Source organism: Perognathus longimembris, chromosome 12 (genome assembly GCF_023159225.1).
Source record: "Perognathus longimembris pacificus isolate PPM17 chromosome 12, ASM2315922v1, whole genome shotgun sequence".
NCBI lineage: Eukaryota > Metazoa > Chordata > Mammalia > Rodentia > Heteromyidae > Perognathus > Perognathus longimembris.
The window spans coordinates 12982747-13001669 of record NC_063172.1 but is presented as its reverse complement, the minus strand read 5'-3'; the positions used below and the strand labels follow the sequence as shown (position 1 = coordinate 13001669).

At 44.7% G+C, this 18923-nt stretch overlaps 1 protein-coding gene across 1 annotated transcript in view; it reads right to left on the bottom strand.

Annotated features, from left to right (window-relative positions):
- Positions 1 to 262: 262 nt before the first annotated feature.
- Positions 263 to 18923, bottom strand: part of Anxa13 (annexin A13) — a 29458-nt gene continuing 10797 nt past the window's right edge. Inside the window, exons 4-11 of the mRNA XM_048358638.1 lie at positions 16901 to 17071; positions 14089 to 14122; positions 13906 to 13985; positions 12235 to 12303; positions 11684 to 11785; positions 6438 to 6513; positions 3142 to 3254; positions 263 to 382 (exon numbers count right to left, since the gene is read on the bottom strand). Coding sequence (XP_048214595.1) covers positions 263 to 382; positions 3142 to 3254; positions 6438 to 6513; positions 11684 to 11785; positions 12235 to 12303; positions 13906 to 13985; positions 14089 to 14122; positions 16901 to 17071 — 765 coding nt within the window. The remainder of the gene's footprint in view (positions 383 to 3141; positions 3255 to 6437; positions 6514 to 11683; positions 11786 to 12234; positions 12304 to 13905; positions 13986 to 14088; positions 14123 to 16900; positions 17072 to 18923) is intronic.

Below are 18923 nucleotides of genomic sequence, written 5' to 3'. Positions count from 1 at the left end.
CTTCCTTTGTGCCTAAAAAGCATTCAGTTGCCTTGCTAAAGGAAGGCTGAAAGGGCAATGTAGGTTCTTGCTAAGCCAGCATTCAAGGTGACCTGCCCAAGCATCTTGAAATTGCTGCGTTTTACTTTAACAGCCTGGCCTTTCTGTACCACTGAAGCTGCAAAGAAAATAAACCATATTAGAGTCTCATTTGCATGTTTGATGCAGAATGTGCCCTTGATGAAGATGGCTTCCTTCTGTGCTCCTGTTGCTTTGGCTTGGCTCAGTGTAAGAGGGCCACCAGCAGTTTCCGGAAGTCCCCAGAGGTGTCTGAGTGAACCATGTCAGACAGAGACTTCTGATACTTCTCCTGGAACTTGGCTTTTATGCCTTGCATGTCCACCTGTGAGGAAGATGACAACAGCATGAAGACGTGGATTGTGTGTTCTAAAGCCTCTTGCTTATTCACTCTGGTGTACCTTCAATGGCCCTTTGAGACAGGGCCAGAATCAATCACTTCACTGTGTAGATGAAGAAAAGAAATAGAAACTCAGACCCCTATGGATAGGAAAGTGTGTTGTGTGTGTTGTGCGTGTGTGTGTGTACGTGTGTAAGTGTGTGTGCTACCAAAACACTACTTAGGGAAACTTAAAATCTCATATGATTTGTATGTGCTACAAAATACTAGTTTTCTTTTGAGTTTTTAATAGTTATTTAAAAATGAGGCATTCTTGGATAACAGGACTATGTGCAAGCCATAGTCTACTAATCCTTGGAAGAAGATTAAGATCATTATTCCTCTGAAATTCAGCATTTTTTTCTTTGAACTCCGATCAGCTGGGATATTAGTTCCAGTCAACAAAGTCATTATCCATGTGTAGATTTTATTTTGAATCTAATTCTTTAGGAGCTTAAAAATCTAGGTGCTAGCGGTGGGGTTGGAACTCAGAGGGTGGGGAAACAGATGAAAAGGTAACCATGAGGGAGGGTGACCATTCTTGGCACCAGAAAAGATGTAACTTCAGATTGGACAAAATGCATCTTGTAAAAGAAGCAAAGCACTTGCACTAGCTAGGAGCTTTGTTTCCCTGCCTTTCTTTTCTTTTCTTTCTTTGTGTTTAATTTTTTTGTTTGTTTGTTTAGACCCTACCTTGCAACCCAGGTTTGAAAAACTGAGGCTCAGGTATCTGGCTCTTCCATTGTGTCAGTTAGAGGGTGGAGAGGGAAAGAAAGAGAGAAAGACAGAGACAGAGACAGAGAGACAGAGTCAGAGAGACAGAGACAGAGATAGAGGGAGGGAGGGGAAGGTGGAGGTGGAAGACTGGCAGAATGTGGTGGAGGGTGACTACTCAAAGCAGATGGTGTAGGCTTGGCATCTTGTCCAGTGCTAGGGGAAAAGAAGGAAGGTAGGAGCAAGATGTAGGTCTCTTGGAGTATGTGTGGCTTTGTGGGACTAGGGCATCCTCTTGAACTCTAGCTAGCTAGGCCTAACATACTCTAAGGAAATGGTTCACATGTTGAGATGACCCAGGGACGTGGTCAGCTGTGAACACAGCATCTGGGAATGGAAGATTTCATGGTCCATGCTGGAATGAACATGGAACGCTGTCAAGCCCTCTGGATAGATCCCATCTACCCGGGGATGGAGGGTCTTTTGAACACTGAGTCCCTCAAGACCCAGTGATTGGTGATTTGGGCTGAGAGGTTGTTTGCTCAGAGAGCCAGAGAAGGCAAATATCAAAGAGAAAGGAGGAGAGAGCTTCAGAGCAGGGCCGACCCAGCGAGAGAATTGTAGGAGAGCAGCAGAGTGGCTGTTGGGGGAGTGGAAGGGAGTCAGGGAGGAGAGAAAGAAATAGGCTTTGAGAGCAAGGGAGAGAAATGAATCTTGGAGGAGGAGGAGGAAGAGGGGGAGGAGAAGGAATTCCAGGAATAGAACTAAAAATGAAAGAACTGTCTTGCTGCAGAGTTATATTTTAAAGCAACGTCAGATGTGTTTGTCAAAAGGCCTGGATCAGAATCTGGGTTGGTGCCTCTCGCAGCCGGTGTGACAGCATTCTGAGAGAAGATGTCTGTGGCTTTTCAGCCTCTTCCTTCCACTTCAGCCTCTTAATCTTTTCTCAATGCAGAAGAAACGCCTTTCCCCCTTCCTTTTGTGTCTCCTTCTGTAGGTGGCCCTAGGTCCCACAATATTAGCTGCTTTCAAACTTTCAGCTGGTCATTTTTCTTTTCTTTATGTTAATTTTTTTGTGTCAGTGCTGGGGCTTGAACTCAGGTCCTGGACACTGTCCCTTAACTTTTTTGCTCAAAGTTGGCATACTCCCACTAGAATCACAGCTCCACTTCTGGCTGTTTGGTGGTTAATTGAAGATAAGCATCTCATGAATTTTCCTGCCCAGGCTGGCTTTGAACTACACTCCTCAGATTTCAGCCTTCTGAGTAGTTAGGAATAGAGGTACAAGCCACCAACACCTTGTTAATTTTTTTTCCCCTTCCTTAAACACACACTGTCCTCTGTGAAGGAGAAAAATTTTGTCCCAAGGGGGCAAACACATTCAATCTTTTAATGTACCAAGTGTTGACATTCATATAGTGCATAAATAGCTATGCAGTATAAGCTATGGTATTAAAAATCTTTTTTTGTGTGTGGGTGTGTGACAATTAGTGTGTCTCTGCAGGCTTCTGGGAGGGAGGATAATGATAAAAGAAGGCTGAGTTTTATTCTGTTATGCTGAGGTGCATCTTGCATGAAATCATGTAAGGTGTGTTCGATTCAATAAAAGCCTCACTCAGGAATGAGGAAGTGTTTGCTCCCTGGCCTCTGCTGCCAGGCTACCTCTTCCAGTGTCTCTGGTTTCTCTTCCTTGAAATGAGCTACAGTATTCCCTCTGAACTCTCCACAAGGTCTTCTCTGTATAGTGCCACCAGCTCTCCAAACATAGCAACAACTTGCATTGTATTTTTCTTAAACAACAACAGCAGCCACAACAAACAGATTGAAGCAGAGTACAAGGTCTTCTGAAAATTCGGGGAATTTGTGGGGACGGCAAAGGGCCTGTCTGTGCTTTACTTTTTCTGTCAAGAAGCCTTCCCCAAACCCTACATGTCAGTGACATCCATGGTGGAAAAAAGAGAAGTTGCTGGAGCGATTTAAGTATGTCTTACCTCAGCCCTGGTCACAATGATGCGAATCAATGTCTCCTCATCGGTCCCCATACCTTTCATAGACTTGTACAGACGGTCAGCAAAATAGCCCTCCAGGTCCCGGGCACATCTCACTGGGAAGGATTTTAAAAAAAAGAGAAAGAAAAGGAAAATGTGAAGTTTTCATGGTTTGGCGAGTAACATGGGAACCTGCTAAAGGCCCTTAGGGACCCAAAGGGTCACCTGACCACCGTGGGAACGGATGGATTTATATGGCGCAAGTTTGGAAGGCACTGACTTCGTACTGTAGTGGAATGAGATCTGGAAGATTCATTGGGTCACTTTCCCCTTGTCCTCTAGATTTGCTCTAGCCACAAATAATAGGGCCTGCTTTCTACTTAGAAACCAGGACACAGAGTAAAGCATTCTTTTTCTCTTCTCCTCCCAGGCTCATATATGTCCACCATGACTAAGGCTTAAGAGGAAAGGATCATTTACTCTTTCACTAAAATGCTTGCAATTTTGTTGAGTATGGACTGTGCAAACTTAGGATGGCCTAGAACAGGATTCTTTTTTTCTTTTATCTTTCTCTAGGTAATCATCGATGTGATGGAAGCTTCTAAGCAAGGGAGAGGAGAAAAGATAGGGAGGCAGAGCCTAGGTTGGGGGTCAGACTGGTTTTTTTTATAGGTCACACAGCAGCCACTAGAGTTTTAGTGAAAAAGTCCAGACCTGTGTCTGGTCTCTGTCTCTATCTGTGTGTGTGTGTCTTTCTCCGCCTCTCTGGAGGTGTTAGGAATTGAGTTCAGGGCCTTGTGCAGTACTCTATCACTTCCATTTTTAGTTTGTTTCTCATATAAGGTCTTATGCTTTTGCCTATGCCAATCTTAGACTGAGATCCACCTACCTCTTCCTCTTGAGTAGCTAGGATTACCCACCTCAACAGCCCTCTGATCTTTTTATCCTGAGAACAATCCCAAAGCTCCTGACTTTTGGCGGTGACCATGTGTGCTACTTTGAGGAATATTTGAGCCTTACTGTAGTCTCCAGACTATTTGACCACTACAAAGATTTCCTGTCCCAGGCAGCACCAATTGATGCCAGAATCATTGCTGAAAGTCAGCATGTTGAGTAGCTATATAAATGTCTTTCTTGATATTCCTCTTCCTGAAGAGAAAGCTGTGCACTTTTTACTGTTGCTGATCTATGCCTGGGCACAGCCTCTATGGTTGAGAAGTAGGAATCTGTCAACGGGGGGGAGGGGGTGGGGGGTAGACATAGCTCAGGGAGAGATAGGAAGATAGGGACGTGCTCCTGGTGAGTGGAAGCTACGGGTAAACATTGCATGTTGTGTCTCGTTCCTCCTTGCCTTCAGAGGCCTGGGGTTCTCAAACTTCACCTCAAGATCATCTTTGGGTGTAATTTCCTGGGCTCCACTCCACTCCACTTCTGGTTTCTCCAGGAGAAGTCTGGAGGAGGGGCTCAGGAAACTATTATAAGTAGAAGATTTTGAAGCAGGTGTTCCATGCACCCCATTAAATGAGAAGTGCTGCCCATGGTAGGATTTGTTGTCTCAGCTTTTCCTTCTAGATGTTAGCTGTATAGTAACTTAAACTGATAAATTTATGAGTCAAGTGGGAGCCAAGTGGGAAATGTCTAGAAAATATAGTTGTAAAATCATATTTTGTTATTGGTAAGGTTTATCCTGAAGGTCTTTTCTAATTCCTCTTAATTTGGGTACCACGAGTCCACCATCTTCTGTAGATCACATAGTCCAGCTCTAGAGATTAGCTTTTTCCTTCCTTAGCATCTTTCTTGCTCTATTATTATCTTCACTGTAGTCTAACCTGTGTGCGTGCGTACGTGTATCCTCTGGAGACATTAATCTTTTTTTTTTTTTTGCCAGTCCTGGGGCTTGGTCTCAGAGCCTGAGCACTGTCCCTGACTTCCTTTTTGCTCAAGGCTAGCACTCTATCTCTTAAGCCACAGCCCCACTTCTGGCTTTTTCTATTTATGTGGTGCTGAGGAATTGAACCCAGGCCTTCATGCATGCTAGGCAAGCAGTCCACCGCTAAGCCATATTCTCAGCCCCTGGAGACATTACTCTTAAGAGCAAGAACTTGGTATTACTTGCCTCTGATCCTACTCCGACCATAACCTCTGGGCCAGACAGGTGTTGCACAAGTGGTAAATCATGGAACGGCAGTATTGCCATCTTCCTACTGTGCTCTGGGATCTTCCTGGTTTGGGGAGTGCAGCAAGGACTTAAGCCTCAGAACCAGGCCTTGATGAGAGTTCTCCCTCTTGGAAGCCCCAGTGTATCACCTCTAGTGTCCATGTGGATCATACATAATGCTGGGGCTGCTCAGGCCTCTGCATATCATAGCAGATGCTAACTTGAATGCAAAATGAAGGTGGATGGAAAAAGAGAATCAAGTGTTTCTGGGTGCTGGTGGCTCACCAAGAAAACAGAAGAATTTGGCAATGGACACATTTTAAATGCTTATTCTTATTCCGTTGGGGACGTGTCTCCCCATTCCTGAGCCATTTGGGATGGTGCCCTCGGCACAGAAGCATGGACAATGGACAATGCCTTCCTTCCAGGGTTTGCAAAAAGAGAGGCAGCGGGCCAGCCATGGCCCAATGCCCATCTCTCTGCTATTTCCTGCCTTTGGGCAACACCTGGAGAGAAGGTTCGGGGGGTTACTTGGCATGGCTAACATCTAGTCTCTCTCCTTTCCTTTTCTAAACAGATCTCATTCTTTGCAAATGTTGAAGAGAATCAAATGGGAAAGGAAACCCTCTGGCCATCAGACATGTGCCAAGTTTGTTAGGGGTCCTAAGTGTGGGTACACTGACACCCAAGCTAGGCAGTGGTCCCAGGCTATTGACAGATGCTCTCAGTGATTCACCATCCTAATGGGATTATAGTGGACACTGTAATGCATCGCTCAGACACCTGCTTCAGGATTTAGTCACTCATCACCAGGATTGTTTGCTGGGTGCTCATAGCTGGGTCCCTCCTTAGGAATCTTCTTTCAAGAAAGACCGTTGGCTGCTCCAAGTTGCTAGGGGACAGCTAGCACGCAATGACTGGGCAATATGGGGTGCAAGGATCCAGTCTTTTGCTCACCTTTGGATATCCCAGTGTCAGAGCTCCTGGGGCAAAAGAAACTACATCACACCCACTGTGTCCCTGTCGGATGCGGTTAGAAATATTTCCTAAAGTACTTTCTGACAATCTTCCATGACAGGGCTTTATCTCTGAGCATGGTCCCAGGGAGCCCAAACTACAACAGATGCTGTCCTAACTTTACCCAGAGTTAAATAGGCCTTCTGCAGGTCTCCCGATGTCTCTTCTTCAATGGCTTCTTCCATGTCTTTGCCGATGAGCTGGAGAGACAAGCAAAGTTCAGCCATTACACTAGGATTTACTTTGGACCTTGGTGCTCTTGTGGTTGTCCCTTTAGAAAAAGTGTTAAATTCTTTCAGAGTCAGTGCTATGGCTATAAGGAACTGAGTGGGGGTGGTTGCCTTCCTCTTCTCCATTTGAGAGGAGCCAGTTTAATTTTCAGTTGTTCTGAGTTGACCCCCATTGGAATTGATGCCAATGAATGTCATGCCCTGGGCTTCAATTTCCTCATCTGTCAAATTAGGGAGTAGAGGGACAGTGCATATACATGACAACAATAAAAGCATCTTAGTTTCCAATGTGTTTTTCATGGTTTCCATTCCAAATTCCCAGGAGGCTGTGGTTATAGTCATCTGCTCTTTGTTTCTCTTATCTTCCTTGTTTTGAGAATGGGGACTGTGACCCTTAGAGCCAGTCCTGGTAAGTAGAAGGTAAGTGAGGTAAGTAGAAGGCTGTGAAGTCCTCCGATAAGGGCTTGATCTGATATTTCTGGTAGAGTAGGTCTGCAAGGGCTGGAAGCCAGGAGCTGACCACATCAAAATACTTCTTTCCTTCACTCTGAGGTGGTGGTGAATAATCTGATATTCACCACCGGCTGACACGTCGCTCCGTGCAGCATTACACATTAGATTTCTTTCCAAATATTTACAGAAACTAAAGTTTCAGTAAATTGTGACTATCCTTAACACAAATACTGCCTGGACTAAACTCAGGGCAGGCAACTAGAAGAAAAAATGTTCTTCCTGGATTGAGCACTGTGCCTCTTTCTTAGAAATTCACTTTTGAGAGGGCTGGGAATGTGGCCTAGTGGTAGAGTGCTTGCCTAGCATATATGAAACCCTGGGTTCAATTCCTCAGCTCCATATACATATATATATGTATATGTATACGTATATATATATATATATGTCCAGAAGTGGCACTGTGGCTCAAGTAGTAGAGTAGCAATAAGAAGCCAGGGACAGTGCTCAGGCCCTGAGTCCAAGCCCCAGGACTGGCAAAAAAAAAAAAAAAAAAAAAAAAGGAAATTATCCTTTGACGATAGGACACAATTGAGCCTATAAATAACTGTGACAAGAAGAAAAGAGGTGGAGAATGCAGTCCAAAGTTAAATGGATATCCTACAAAATTAAGAAGATGGAGGGAAAGGGTAGGAATGGGAGGGAATGAGTGACAATGTTGAAAGGCGTGGCATAGATCAAGATGTCTTGTACTCATGTATGGCTTCATTAAATGGCAACTCCTTTGTACAACTACTTAGAGATCATTTTAAAAAAGCAAAAAAAAAAAAAGAGAAATAGCTGGACCTTTGCATGCATGCTAGTGGAATTTATGTTTTTTTTTTAATTGTAAAAACGCAGGTAAATAGCATACTTTTGTGTGGCAAGCACAGTGTACGTAGGGGAAAGAGGACCCCGTTGCTGTGCCCCAGCCTTTTGTCCACGTGTATATCCAGAGCTGTTTGTGTGCAGCAGTGGAAACCAGATCAGAAGGGGAAGGTGATTTGCAGTCCTGAGCTGTCCTTAGCCGCCCCCACCTTTCTGTGGTTTGATGTGGGAGTTCGTATTTTTGGAAGAGACAGGTATCACTTCCCCAGAAACAGGCCTCTTGTTCTGCAGGCTGAGATTGTATTTCTCCAGGATCTTTTGTTCACTAGGTCTGTATTTACTAGAAAAACCCTCCCCTGAAACCACTTTGTTTCTATTGTTGATACTGGGATAGAAGCTGGCTTTCTATTTTCTGTCAGCTTCCAGCCTACAACACAGACAAAGGCTGACAATCAGAGCTGTCTAAAGAGATGCATTTCTTACTGTAGCTCTAGACATCAGAGCCTTGTTCTATCCTCTCAGAGCTTTTCAGTGCACACCTCCAGGGGGCACTAGTCACATAATACAATGAGATGACAGTGCCTCTTTCTTTGTTCTGCCTCACTCCTTCCTGGTAGCTATCTAAGCTTCTCCATGGTCTCCATGGGCTGTGATCTCTAAACAATGGACTGGCCCAACTATTGAGATTCTCCAAGAACTTTTTTCAGTTTAGTTACAGAAACACTTTATTTTAATTGAGCTCTTTGAATGGAATCATGTTTGCTGATCTCAGGACCAAGCCATGCTATTCAAATGGATTCCAAACCAATCTCAGAGACTAGATAAATGGGTAGCAGTGCTTATAGGGAGATTGCTAGAAAAAATGGTGGTGACTTGTTTTTCTTTTAAAATCAGTTCCTACCTTGACAGCATGCCCTGTGCAGCCTGGCTTTCAGAGCAGCGAAAGGGCCAGAACTCTTGTGTGAACTTAGGGACTTGCATGGGGAAAGATCCAAGTCCTGAGATGCCCGATGGGAAGACAGCAAGACTGGACTGCAGGCAAGGCACATACTGTTTGCAGAGCTTTGCTGTTGCCTTTCAACTACATATGTAAGTTTTCGTGCTTGGTTAATTTTGAGACAGCCATAGTCTTGCAAGATGAGGCACTTTGGAGAGGCTCTGTTGCTTGGACTGGGAGCAATACCGGCCAAATAAAGGGTTAAAACCTTAAAGGTATGGTGCCCAAAATGAAAATTCAACTTTACACTTAGGGCAGCCTAGTGTAGATGTAGAGTCTCATGCTTGTTTCCGTCTTTGTGCATTTGATCAGAGACCATCTTTAGCTTACTGAAAAGGGTAAACTTTCAAAAGAGTCAACAATAAAGATCAGGGGCTGGGAATATGGCCTAGTGGCAAGAGTGCTTGCCTCCTATACATGAAGCCCTGGGTTCGATTCCCCAGCCCCACATATATAGAAAATGGCCAGAAGTGGCGCTGAGCAAAGAGAAGCCAGGGTCAGTGCTCAGGCCCTGAGTCCAAGGCCCAGGACTGGCCAAAAAAAACCCCCAAAAAACCGAACAATAAAGATCAATAGGTAGCATTACAGAGCGAATTCTCTTAGTCATCAGATCTGTAGATGACCTAATTTTCCATGCGAACCATTCGCTCTGATTGTTGGCACTTGTTGGTTGATGTAGGGAAATGATTAACAGTAGCTAATACTTATCGAGTGCCTATTGTATACCAGGTACTAGGTAAGTGCTTACTTCTGTTAATCCATTTAATTCTAATTAATCCATTCAAGTAGGTAGTATGAGCCCTGCTATGCAGATGGGAAACTGAGGCTCAGGGTCCTTGAAAACTTGCCCAAGCAAAGGGTGAACAAATGCAACAGTGATATTCACTAGACACTGTGTTGAAAATGAACCCTACAACTTGTGGAGGAGTTGGGGAGAGCGGGACGGAGAACCTGGGAGAAAACAAGGGAAGAGGTGACACTGTTCAAAATGAAATGTACCATCACCTTACTTATGTACGTGTAACCCCTCTATGCATCACCTTGCCCAAGGTCATACGGCAAGTTAGGGCTGACTACTCAAACTTCCATATGTACCAGAATCCTCTAGCAGACTTGTTAAGCCTCGCAGATGTTGAGAGCTGAACTGCAGGGAATGGGGTTCAGCGGGACAAAGGAAAGAACTAGGAAGTCTGGTTTTCAGCAGTTTCTTCCAGTGACAGTGATCTTGCTGTTTGAGGATTAATTTGGAATTAATTGGCTGAGAGAGTTTCTTTGCAGGTAATCAATCACTAGTTTGTACAGTGTGTTTTTGTGTGTGTGTGTGTGTGTGTGTGTGTGTGTGTGTGTGCATGTGTGCTATTTTCCAAACTTCATCTGTGGGCCCCTTTCCCCTGTCCCCGTCACGTGGGAAGAAGACTCGGGTCATGGGAGAAGTCCTCCTGCTCGGAGGCCTTGGGCTTCAGGCACAGACCCAGGTCAGCTGCCTTTGATCGTGGTGCTGGGCACGGTTTGAAAGGAGAGGGCCTCAAGGCTTAGAGACAGGAATGATAGAATTCCAAAGCTTTGTCTTTTCATCTACTGGCAACACAGAGCAAAGCCTGTTTGGAGTGAGGACAGGCCCGTTCCAGCCGAGGCAGGAGCTTGGGCTGGGGAGTCTTGGAGTTTTCCTCCACGTTCTGCTACTGACTTGCTGTGTGGTCCTGATACGTTACAGATGGCGCCCCGCTCAGCAGGCAGGCTTGCTTTGTCCAGCAGCTGTGAGCCTTGGACTTGTCCAGCCTGCATGAGCGTTAAGATAGTGTGAAACGGAAATGAGACACACAGGGCATAGAGGTGTTTTGAATAGGTGAAAACACCTGAGAAAGAACAAAAAGAAAGGAAAATAGTTGGTAACTCCGTGTATGCTTTTTGTTTTTGTTGTCAAATTATAGATTGCCTTTTGGGGAGGACTTCCCCTTAAGTATTTTGAAGTAGCTAACTCCCATGGTTGGCTTAACATAATCATGACATTAAAGATAACATATGCATGTCTTTTCAGGAGCCTACCTCTGAGGAATAGCATGCAAGTCTTTAGGGCACCATGCACTGCTAGCATGACTGTAAATAGGAATTAGGAAAAAAGAAGAGTAAACATTTGGATATGTATCATGTGTCTGACACTGTTCTAAGCCTAATCTTATTTATCTCTCTCTCTTTCCCCTCCCCGTGTGTGTGTGTGTGTGTATGTGTGTGTGTGTGTGTGTGTGTGTGTGTGTGATTGTATTAGGACTTGAACTCAAGACTTCTTGATCTTGCTTAGCTTTTGAGCTCACGGCTGGCACTCTACCACTTGAGTCATTCCTCCATTTCTGGCTTTTCTGCTGTTTCATTGGAGACATGAGTCTCTTGGGCTTAATCTGCATGGGCTGGCTTCGAACTGTGATCCTCAGATCTCAGCCTCCTGAGTAATTAGAATTACAGCTGTGAGTCAGTACTTATTTAACCCTAGAGGTTGTGCTGCTTGTAGTCCCCATTTACAACAGAGGATGGAGGCATCTCCTCACTTGCCAGGGGCGGAACCAGCCCTGAAATCACAACTTTGCTCTCCAACATGATGCTTTCCCACTCCCCACCGCCTGGCTGTAAACCAGGGCGTCCCCGCCTTAGTCTCCCATGTGGACAGGTCTTTACTCTGAGACTGTCTTGTGCACAGTATCACGTCTATAGCATCTGGCGCCTCATCTCCCCAATGAGAACCCCCATGTAAGTGATCGCCGGGTCTGTATTCCAGGTCTTGACTTCCTTTGGAAACAACAGGACAGTTAGGGGTGGGGCTTTACTACTTACTATCTGATAGGCTTGGAAGGTGGCTCGTAGCTGCTTGTGGTTCCTCCTGGCAAGAACTTCACTGAAGGCCAACTCATCCGTGCCCCAGCGGCCTTCCCCTGCCTTGAAGAACAGATGCAAACAATGTGAAACTATTTCCTTTTCAATTTTGGGAAGAAATGGAATATCCAGTTAACCAGGCCTTGCTTACAGGAAATTATAAGATATACACTGAACAGAAAGAAGTCAAGTGGATTGGCCAAGCAGATTAAGCTTCTAACCCACAAGTCCCATTCTTATTTACATTATGCACACCCACATGCTTATTTATATTAGGCATACCTTCTTGTGCTCCCATTTGGATCTGAAGTGGTTAAATCCCAGAATAGAAGAATAGGAACAAGTCTTTCTAGATGGTCTACAACAGATCTAAGCATCTAGTGATGTCTTAAAGGTCATACTTCGTTCCTAATAACTTCCATTCGTATGAAATAAAGAAACATTTGTTGACAACAATGCCAATAAAGGGGAAAGAAAAGGCTCTGTGGAGACTGGCACATGTGCACACTTACATCATACAGATCTTTGGCATCCTGTCCAGCCAGATCTTTGTCCACTTCATCTCCTTCATCCCGATTAGCCTAGAAGAGTCAAGACATTGTTATTAGCTTGAGGTCTTGCTTACCACAGAAAACAAAGTCCTGGAACCGCGGGTGATTTCAGATAGCCCCAAAGCTGTGGAACCTGGCTGAGCTTCAAGACCTGCTCTTTGCTGCCATCTTTTGGGCATGAGCAAACAGTGTAGCTTGGTGAAGCCTCCTCTTCTCTCCTCTCCTCTCCTCTCCTCTCCTCTCCTCTCCTCTCCTCTCTTCTCCTCCCTCCCTTCTCCCTCTCCCTTGTCCTCTTCTCCTTCCCCTCTTCTCCTCCCTCCCTTCTCCCTCTCCCTTGTCCTCTTCTCCTTCCCCTCTTCTCTGTCTTCCCCTCCCCTTCCCCTCTATCCTCTGCTCCTCTTCTGTCTCCTGCCTCCCCACCCCTCCCCATTCTCTCCTCTCCCCTCTTTTGTTTTTCTCCCTCTCTGTTTCTCCTTCCCTCTGCCTCTCTTTCTCTCCCTCTTCTCTTCCATTTTTTCCTCCTCTTCTTCCTCTCCCCTGCTCTATTTACCTCCCTTCCTCTCTTCCTTCTGCTCTCCCTTCCTCTCCCCTCCCTCTGTCTCTCCTTTTTTGCATTATTCACAAACCCATTACTGACCTCAGATAGGGACAGCAGCCTGCAACATCTCCTAGGATGAGTGTATTGGGAAGCAAGTGTCTTCCCTTTCAAAATATCTAATTTCACCACTAAAGAACCTAGTGCCAAAGAGCTTAAGAAGTAGGTCATGAGTAGTTATGGAAGTCTACTGTATGCCCTGAGTGGTAGGCAGAATTCTAAGATGACCCTCTAGTGCTCTCCACCCGCCAATGATCCCCTTTCTTTGCATGCGAGTGAAAGCAGTGAAGATGAGCTGTCACTCCTGTGCTTGTGTGCTGCTAGACGGCATCGGGGGAGTTTTGTAGGGATGTAATTCAGGTACTTAATCAGTTGAATAACATCCAAAGAGAAGTTTCGCTGGTGGACCTGATCCAATCATGGTTGAGCTCTTGAAGATCAGAGGTGGAAGATGTCAGAGAGATGCTCTGGGACTTGGTAGAAACAAAACAGTCATGCTGTGTGTTGGGCCTGGGGCCAGGTGGCAAGGAGCTGCCACCCCGGCTAAATCCTGATGTAGATGCACAGTTTGGGGTGCACAAGGCCCTTACTGGTTCCAGACACTCTGCTTCTTGCTCTGTGTCTCACGGTGTTCGCTCTGTGAGAACCGGAGTAGATTATCCAGCTAGTACTAGGTGGTGCTCCTTGGCTCAATGAGGCCATTTTGCTTGACGAGTAAGTGCATTAACCAAAGAGATGGTTCATTGCATAGATTGGGCAGATGGTTAGGAGAAGAGAAATCCTAATCAAATAGTTTCCCAGTTGCTGGGCGGATGGATTCAGGATTGCTGAGTCCTGAGCGCCATTTTGTTTCTGTGGTGGTATGAATGGAACTCAGAGCCCCGAGCTTGCAAAGCAAGCACTCTACCACTTGAGCCTCATCACTCAGCATCTGAAGATGAAAGTGTTTGTATATTTTGCCTTCTTGGCCACGGCACTATGTTGTCTCTGGGGATCATTTCCTAAGATCATGACGGGGGTGAGGGCCACACTCTCACCTGTAGCAGGGACACCAGGATCCTCCTGAGGTTTCCACTCGTGTCGTCTTTGACATCTGATTCAAGACTCTTGTCAAAGACTTTGGAGGAAGGAAGGGGAGAGGGAAAGTGGAAAATTCAGTTTCCCAGAGGCATTTCCAGTGAAACTCACTTTATCCAATGCCAGAGCAGTAGGTCACTTACGCCTTTGGTAGGCTTCCTTGATGGCGACGATCTCCTAGGAAGGCAAAGAAAAGAAATCAGTGCCCAAGCAGAGCCAATCAATAAGAGACACAGAGACGCACAGGGAGAAGGGACTGAAGTCTGTCTCCAGACACAGGATGCTGGTCTTCCCGCTAGGGCAGAGCACAAGCCCTGGGGCAAGTCCTAGAATGTGAAGGAACCCGTAGCGTGCAGGCCTTGCAGACAGGAAATAACACATGCCATTATTGCCCTTAGAAATGGAATCAGCCTGTGGGATCCATCACTGGATGGGTGGATAAACAAAATGTGGTGTATTTTATACATCAGAATACTATTCAGCCATAAAGAGAATGAAATCCTGTCTTTTGTGACCACATGGTCGAGCCTGGAGGATATCAGGTGGTCAAATGAGCCATGCACAGAAAAAAAAAAAAAGTACCTTATAGTCTCACTCGTTTGTGGACTCTAAGGGAGTTCATGGAGTTGGAGATTGAGTGGTGGTGGTTAGAGATCCTAGGGAGAACAGAGGTGGGAGTGATAGGGAGAAGTGACATCAGTTACACTGGGGTAGGAGCAAGAAGTTCTAGTATGCTTTTTCATAATAAAGTGACCAAAGATGATGATAATAATGTGTTTTGTCTATTTCAAAATGGTTGGAAAGGAGGATTTTGACTTGTTTTACCCCAAATATTTGATAAATATTTGAGGTGATGGTATATTCTAGTTATTCAAATTGGATCCGTAAGCTGCAGTCTGTTCATATGTACAGTTTTTACATGCCAGTTAAAAAGAAAAGAAATGAAAATCTTACAGCTCAACTAGCACCTTTTACCACCTTCTCTTCCGGTTACAGTCCTTTCCCCTAAACCCACGAGTGTTAGAATCTTGCAAGCACTTTGCTTTGCTTTGTGTATGTGTATATTACTACTAGAAATACAGAGGGTTGTTTTGTGCATGTGTCAGGTGTCATCTATATGTTTATTCCCTACTGTGATGGAGATCCAGCTATGTGTGACATAGTCCCCTAATGTTTGGGTTTTTTTGGTGATACTGGGGTTTGAACTCAGGGCCTCATGCTTACTAGGCAAGTGCTCTACCACTTAAGTCACACTCTCAGCCCTTTGGCTTTAGTTATTTTTCAGATAAGGCCTCATGTTTTCGCTCAGGGTTCCCTCAGATGACGATTCTTCCACCACCTACTTCCCTCATAGCTGAAATGATAGGCTTCTGCCACCACACACGGCTATGGACTGAGATCAAGTCTTTTTGGCTAGCTGGTCTTGAACCTTGGTCCTCTCAATCTCTGCCTCCTGAGTGGTTGAGATCATAGGCACAGATCACTATGTCTGGTCTACCTAGTGTTTTTAAAAAGGACACAAAGCATTCCATCCAACCCTTAGCTGCAGTTTATTTAGCCAGCTGCCTACTGAGAGTGGCTTAGAGGATTTCTAGTTTTTCTACGCTTCAAACATAGCTTCCTTCAGTAACCAACTTGTTGTGGGCAGAGGGAAAGTCTCTCTCTAGGACAGGAATTATTTTGCATCTTAACTCTTGTGCCAGATGGGTCACCTCAAAGCAGCCTTAGTTTACCCCTGCACCCATAGTACCTTTTCTCTCTTCTCTGTGCCAACACACCTATCTGATTGAAAGAAATGCCTTGCCTGTTCATCCTTTAAGGACGCCAGGTGAAGGAGATAAATATAACAATGAAATTAATCTTTTCACAAAGGCAGGTGTTGGTTGTGATGACATTGGACTTCTTGCTTCTGGGAAGAGGGCGAGTGGGAAGAGGAAAAGTGGTGTGACATCACCTGGGTCTTAGTTATAGTGACGTCACTGGAGTCTGTGCTGACCTTCATCTGAGACACTATCCTGACGCAGAGTGCGTATGTTGGGGGTATTACTACATCATGGGAATGATATCAGGAATGCTGAGAACTGGATTTGCAGTGGGAGATTGGATCATGCAAGACTTTGGCAAAATAACTGAGCCCCAGCCTGGGCCAAGCAGAGTGAGCAGGTAGCCAGAACTCAGGGCTTTGCATAACCGTTTAACCCCAGAGACCTGCTTCGGATGGTCTTGGCTGTCTGCTCTAACCATTGCTGCTGTTTCTTACTGGAAGGCCTCAGAATGTTGGGTTGATTCTGGAAGTTTACTCTGCTCTGATGGGTGATTGTAGAAGAGGGAGGGTTTCCTACTGATGATTTGTGGATCCTGTTTACTCTTGTTGAATTCCTTGGTCTCCATGCGCCTTAACAAAAGCTCTTTTCAGGATGGCATGTGGCCAAGGAACAAGGGGTTGAGGTCTGCTGATAGAAAGGCATACAGTCATGCAGAAGGTGCTGGAAGCCACTGGGGTGTTTGCGGGGGTCCCTGGCACCACCCTCCTCTCTGCTTCATTATAGACTTTGTGTACTGCATGTTAAGTAACAGCCATAAATGAGACACTAATGCAAACCCCACATGCTTGGGCTACTTATTGCATGATTCATGCAGAAGAACCACAGAATCTGGTGAGAGAGGGTAAGTAGAAGTACTCCTCCTACACAAAAAACTGCATCAGTTAGGAAAAAAGCTTGGATTGACACAGCTCTTCTGGAAGGATATGATCTTATCAAGCCACCGGCAGTACCAAAGATCGGCCTCTGGAAGACATATCTCCTTGGCCTAGGCCACGGAGACACATTTCCCCCAGCTTCTGCTCACCCCTGGGCAGCATGCAGGGGGTAGCTTCTTTGTTGGCGGCAGCCATCTCTACTGGGTGAGTGGGCTGGACCTCAAGGCCTGGTGGCAGGGCTCATGGGCACTGACCTTATTGCTTCTTGTGCAGAGGATCTCAATAAGCACAGCCTCATCTGTTCCCATGCCCTTCATAGCTTTCTGTAGTTGCCGGGCAGCGTACTCGTTGGGACGGTCCAGGAGAGCAAGGGCTGCCTTCTCGAAGTTTCCACTCAGTTCACTCTTGAGCACATCCTCCAGGTCCTACAGAAAACAGGAGAGGCAGAGCAGGAGTGACCTGGGAAGAGAGGGACAGGTATCTGCAGACACGACATGGGCTCAAGGTGGACAGGACACCTGGACACACATGGAGTGATGCAAGAGGGAAGCACCTGTTCTAATGGGCAGTGAGTGCCATACCTGTCCATCCATCTTCCCCAAGACTGGCCAAGAGCAGTGAAACGTTTCTGTTCAGGGCTGGAGATTCCAAGGGGAATCACAATAACATTTATAGAACATTTCGAAGGTCACACAACTTTTCTCATCTGATCCTTAAGAAAGCCCTGCAAAGCGGGCAGGAGATATATTGGCATTATGTCCATTTACTGTACCACAGAAATGCTTGATTTGCTGCTCACACGTTCAGCTAGAAAAAACCTGAAACACGGGGTCATTTATTTGAGAAGAATCATTTGCTGTCTGAATTGGTCAAATTAGAGGTACAGTCACTTTGGTTATCTTGCTATATCCTGAAAGAGCTATGTGTGAGAAAGGTTTCACACAGGTAGAACGTTCATGAAATCCCCCTGCACCTTGGTTTTAGTAGGGTTTTGCTGTCATTATTTTTCTCTGGGTTCTTCCTCTCATCACAAGTGAACTAGCTGTCTTCTCCCACCTTTCTCTCTGTGATGAGCTGATGTAATAGACATCTGGATTATTACTTGAACTGGACTTGTCAATGCTCAGCTTCAATGAAGGACTTTGATGCTAACTGAAAGCCAGGGTGGGTCAGATAGGAGACCTGCAGCCCAGTCAAAATCTCAGGGACTCGGTAATAGGGACATTGAGACCTTGGGAAAAGCAATTTTACCAATAGTCCATTTTCTTCTCTAGAGAAAAGGAAGAGCAACAGGATTACCTTATATGGTGATTGGAAGAATTAAATGATAGTATCCATATAAACAATGAACACACTGCCTGGCACACTTTAAATGCTAACTATATGCTTTCTATTACATAAAATATATATACAATATTATCTATGATATATCATATATCATATATTATGTATATATAATATTTATATTTATATAATAAATATGTGTATAAATTATATAGTTTATTATATACTTATATAATGTTTAAATATTAAATATATTTGTATATTATATATAATAATTATATGTTATATATTTATATATAATATATCATATAATGTATTATATTATTTATATAGGCATTATACTATTAGCATATATTATTATATATGTGTGTATTATCCCACAGTGCAGGGAATTTTCTGAGAGGAGATAAATCAATCTCTTTTCAAATGAATCTCTGACCTTGTGCAAGATCCTGGAACCTACCATCTTTTTTTAAATATAATTTTTTTAACGTGCTGGTCCTGGGTTTTTGAACTCAGAGCCTGTCTGTGAGCTCTATGTGCTCAAGGCCAGCACTCTACTGCTTGAGCTACAGTCCCATCTCTGGCTTTTTGGTAGTTAATTAGAGATAGGAATCTAATGGACTTTCTTGCTTGGGTTGGCTTTGAACTGTTATCCTCAGGTCAGCCTCCTAAGCAGCTAGGATTGCAGGTATGAACCACCAGCACTTGGCTTTTAAAAATATAATTTTATTGTTATGAAGGTGTTGCATAGAGGGGTTAGCACTCATAAGTCAGGTAAATAGTACATTTCTCTCTCTCTCTCTCTCTCTCTCTCTCCTCTCTCTCTCTCTCTCTCTCTCTCTCTGGTCAATGTCACCTCTTTATTTTTAATTCTCTCAGTTTCCCCTTCCTATCCCTGCCCACAAGTTCCATACGGGACCTGCCACTTTAGAGATGTAATAGATGGTCCCATTAGCTTAATCCTGTAATACTAGTTACTTGGGAGGTGGA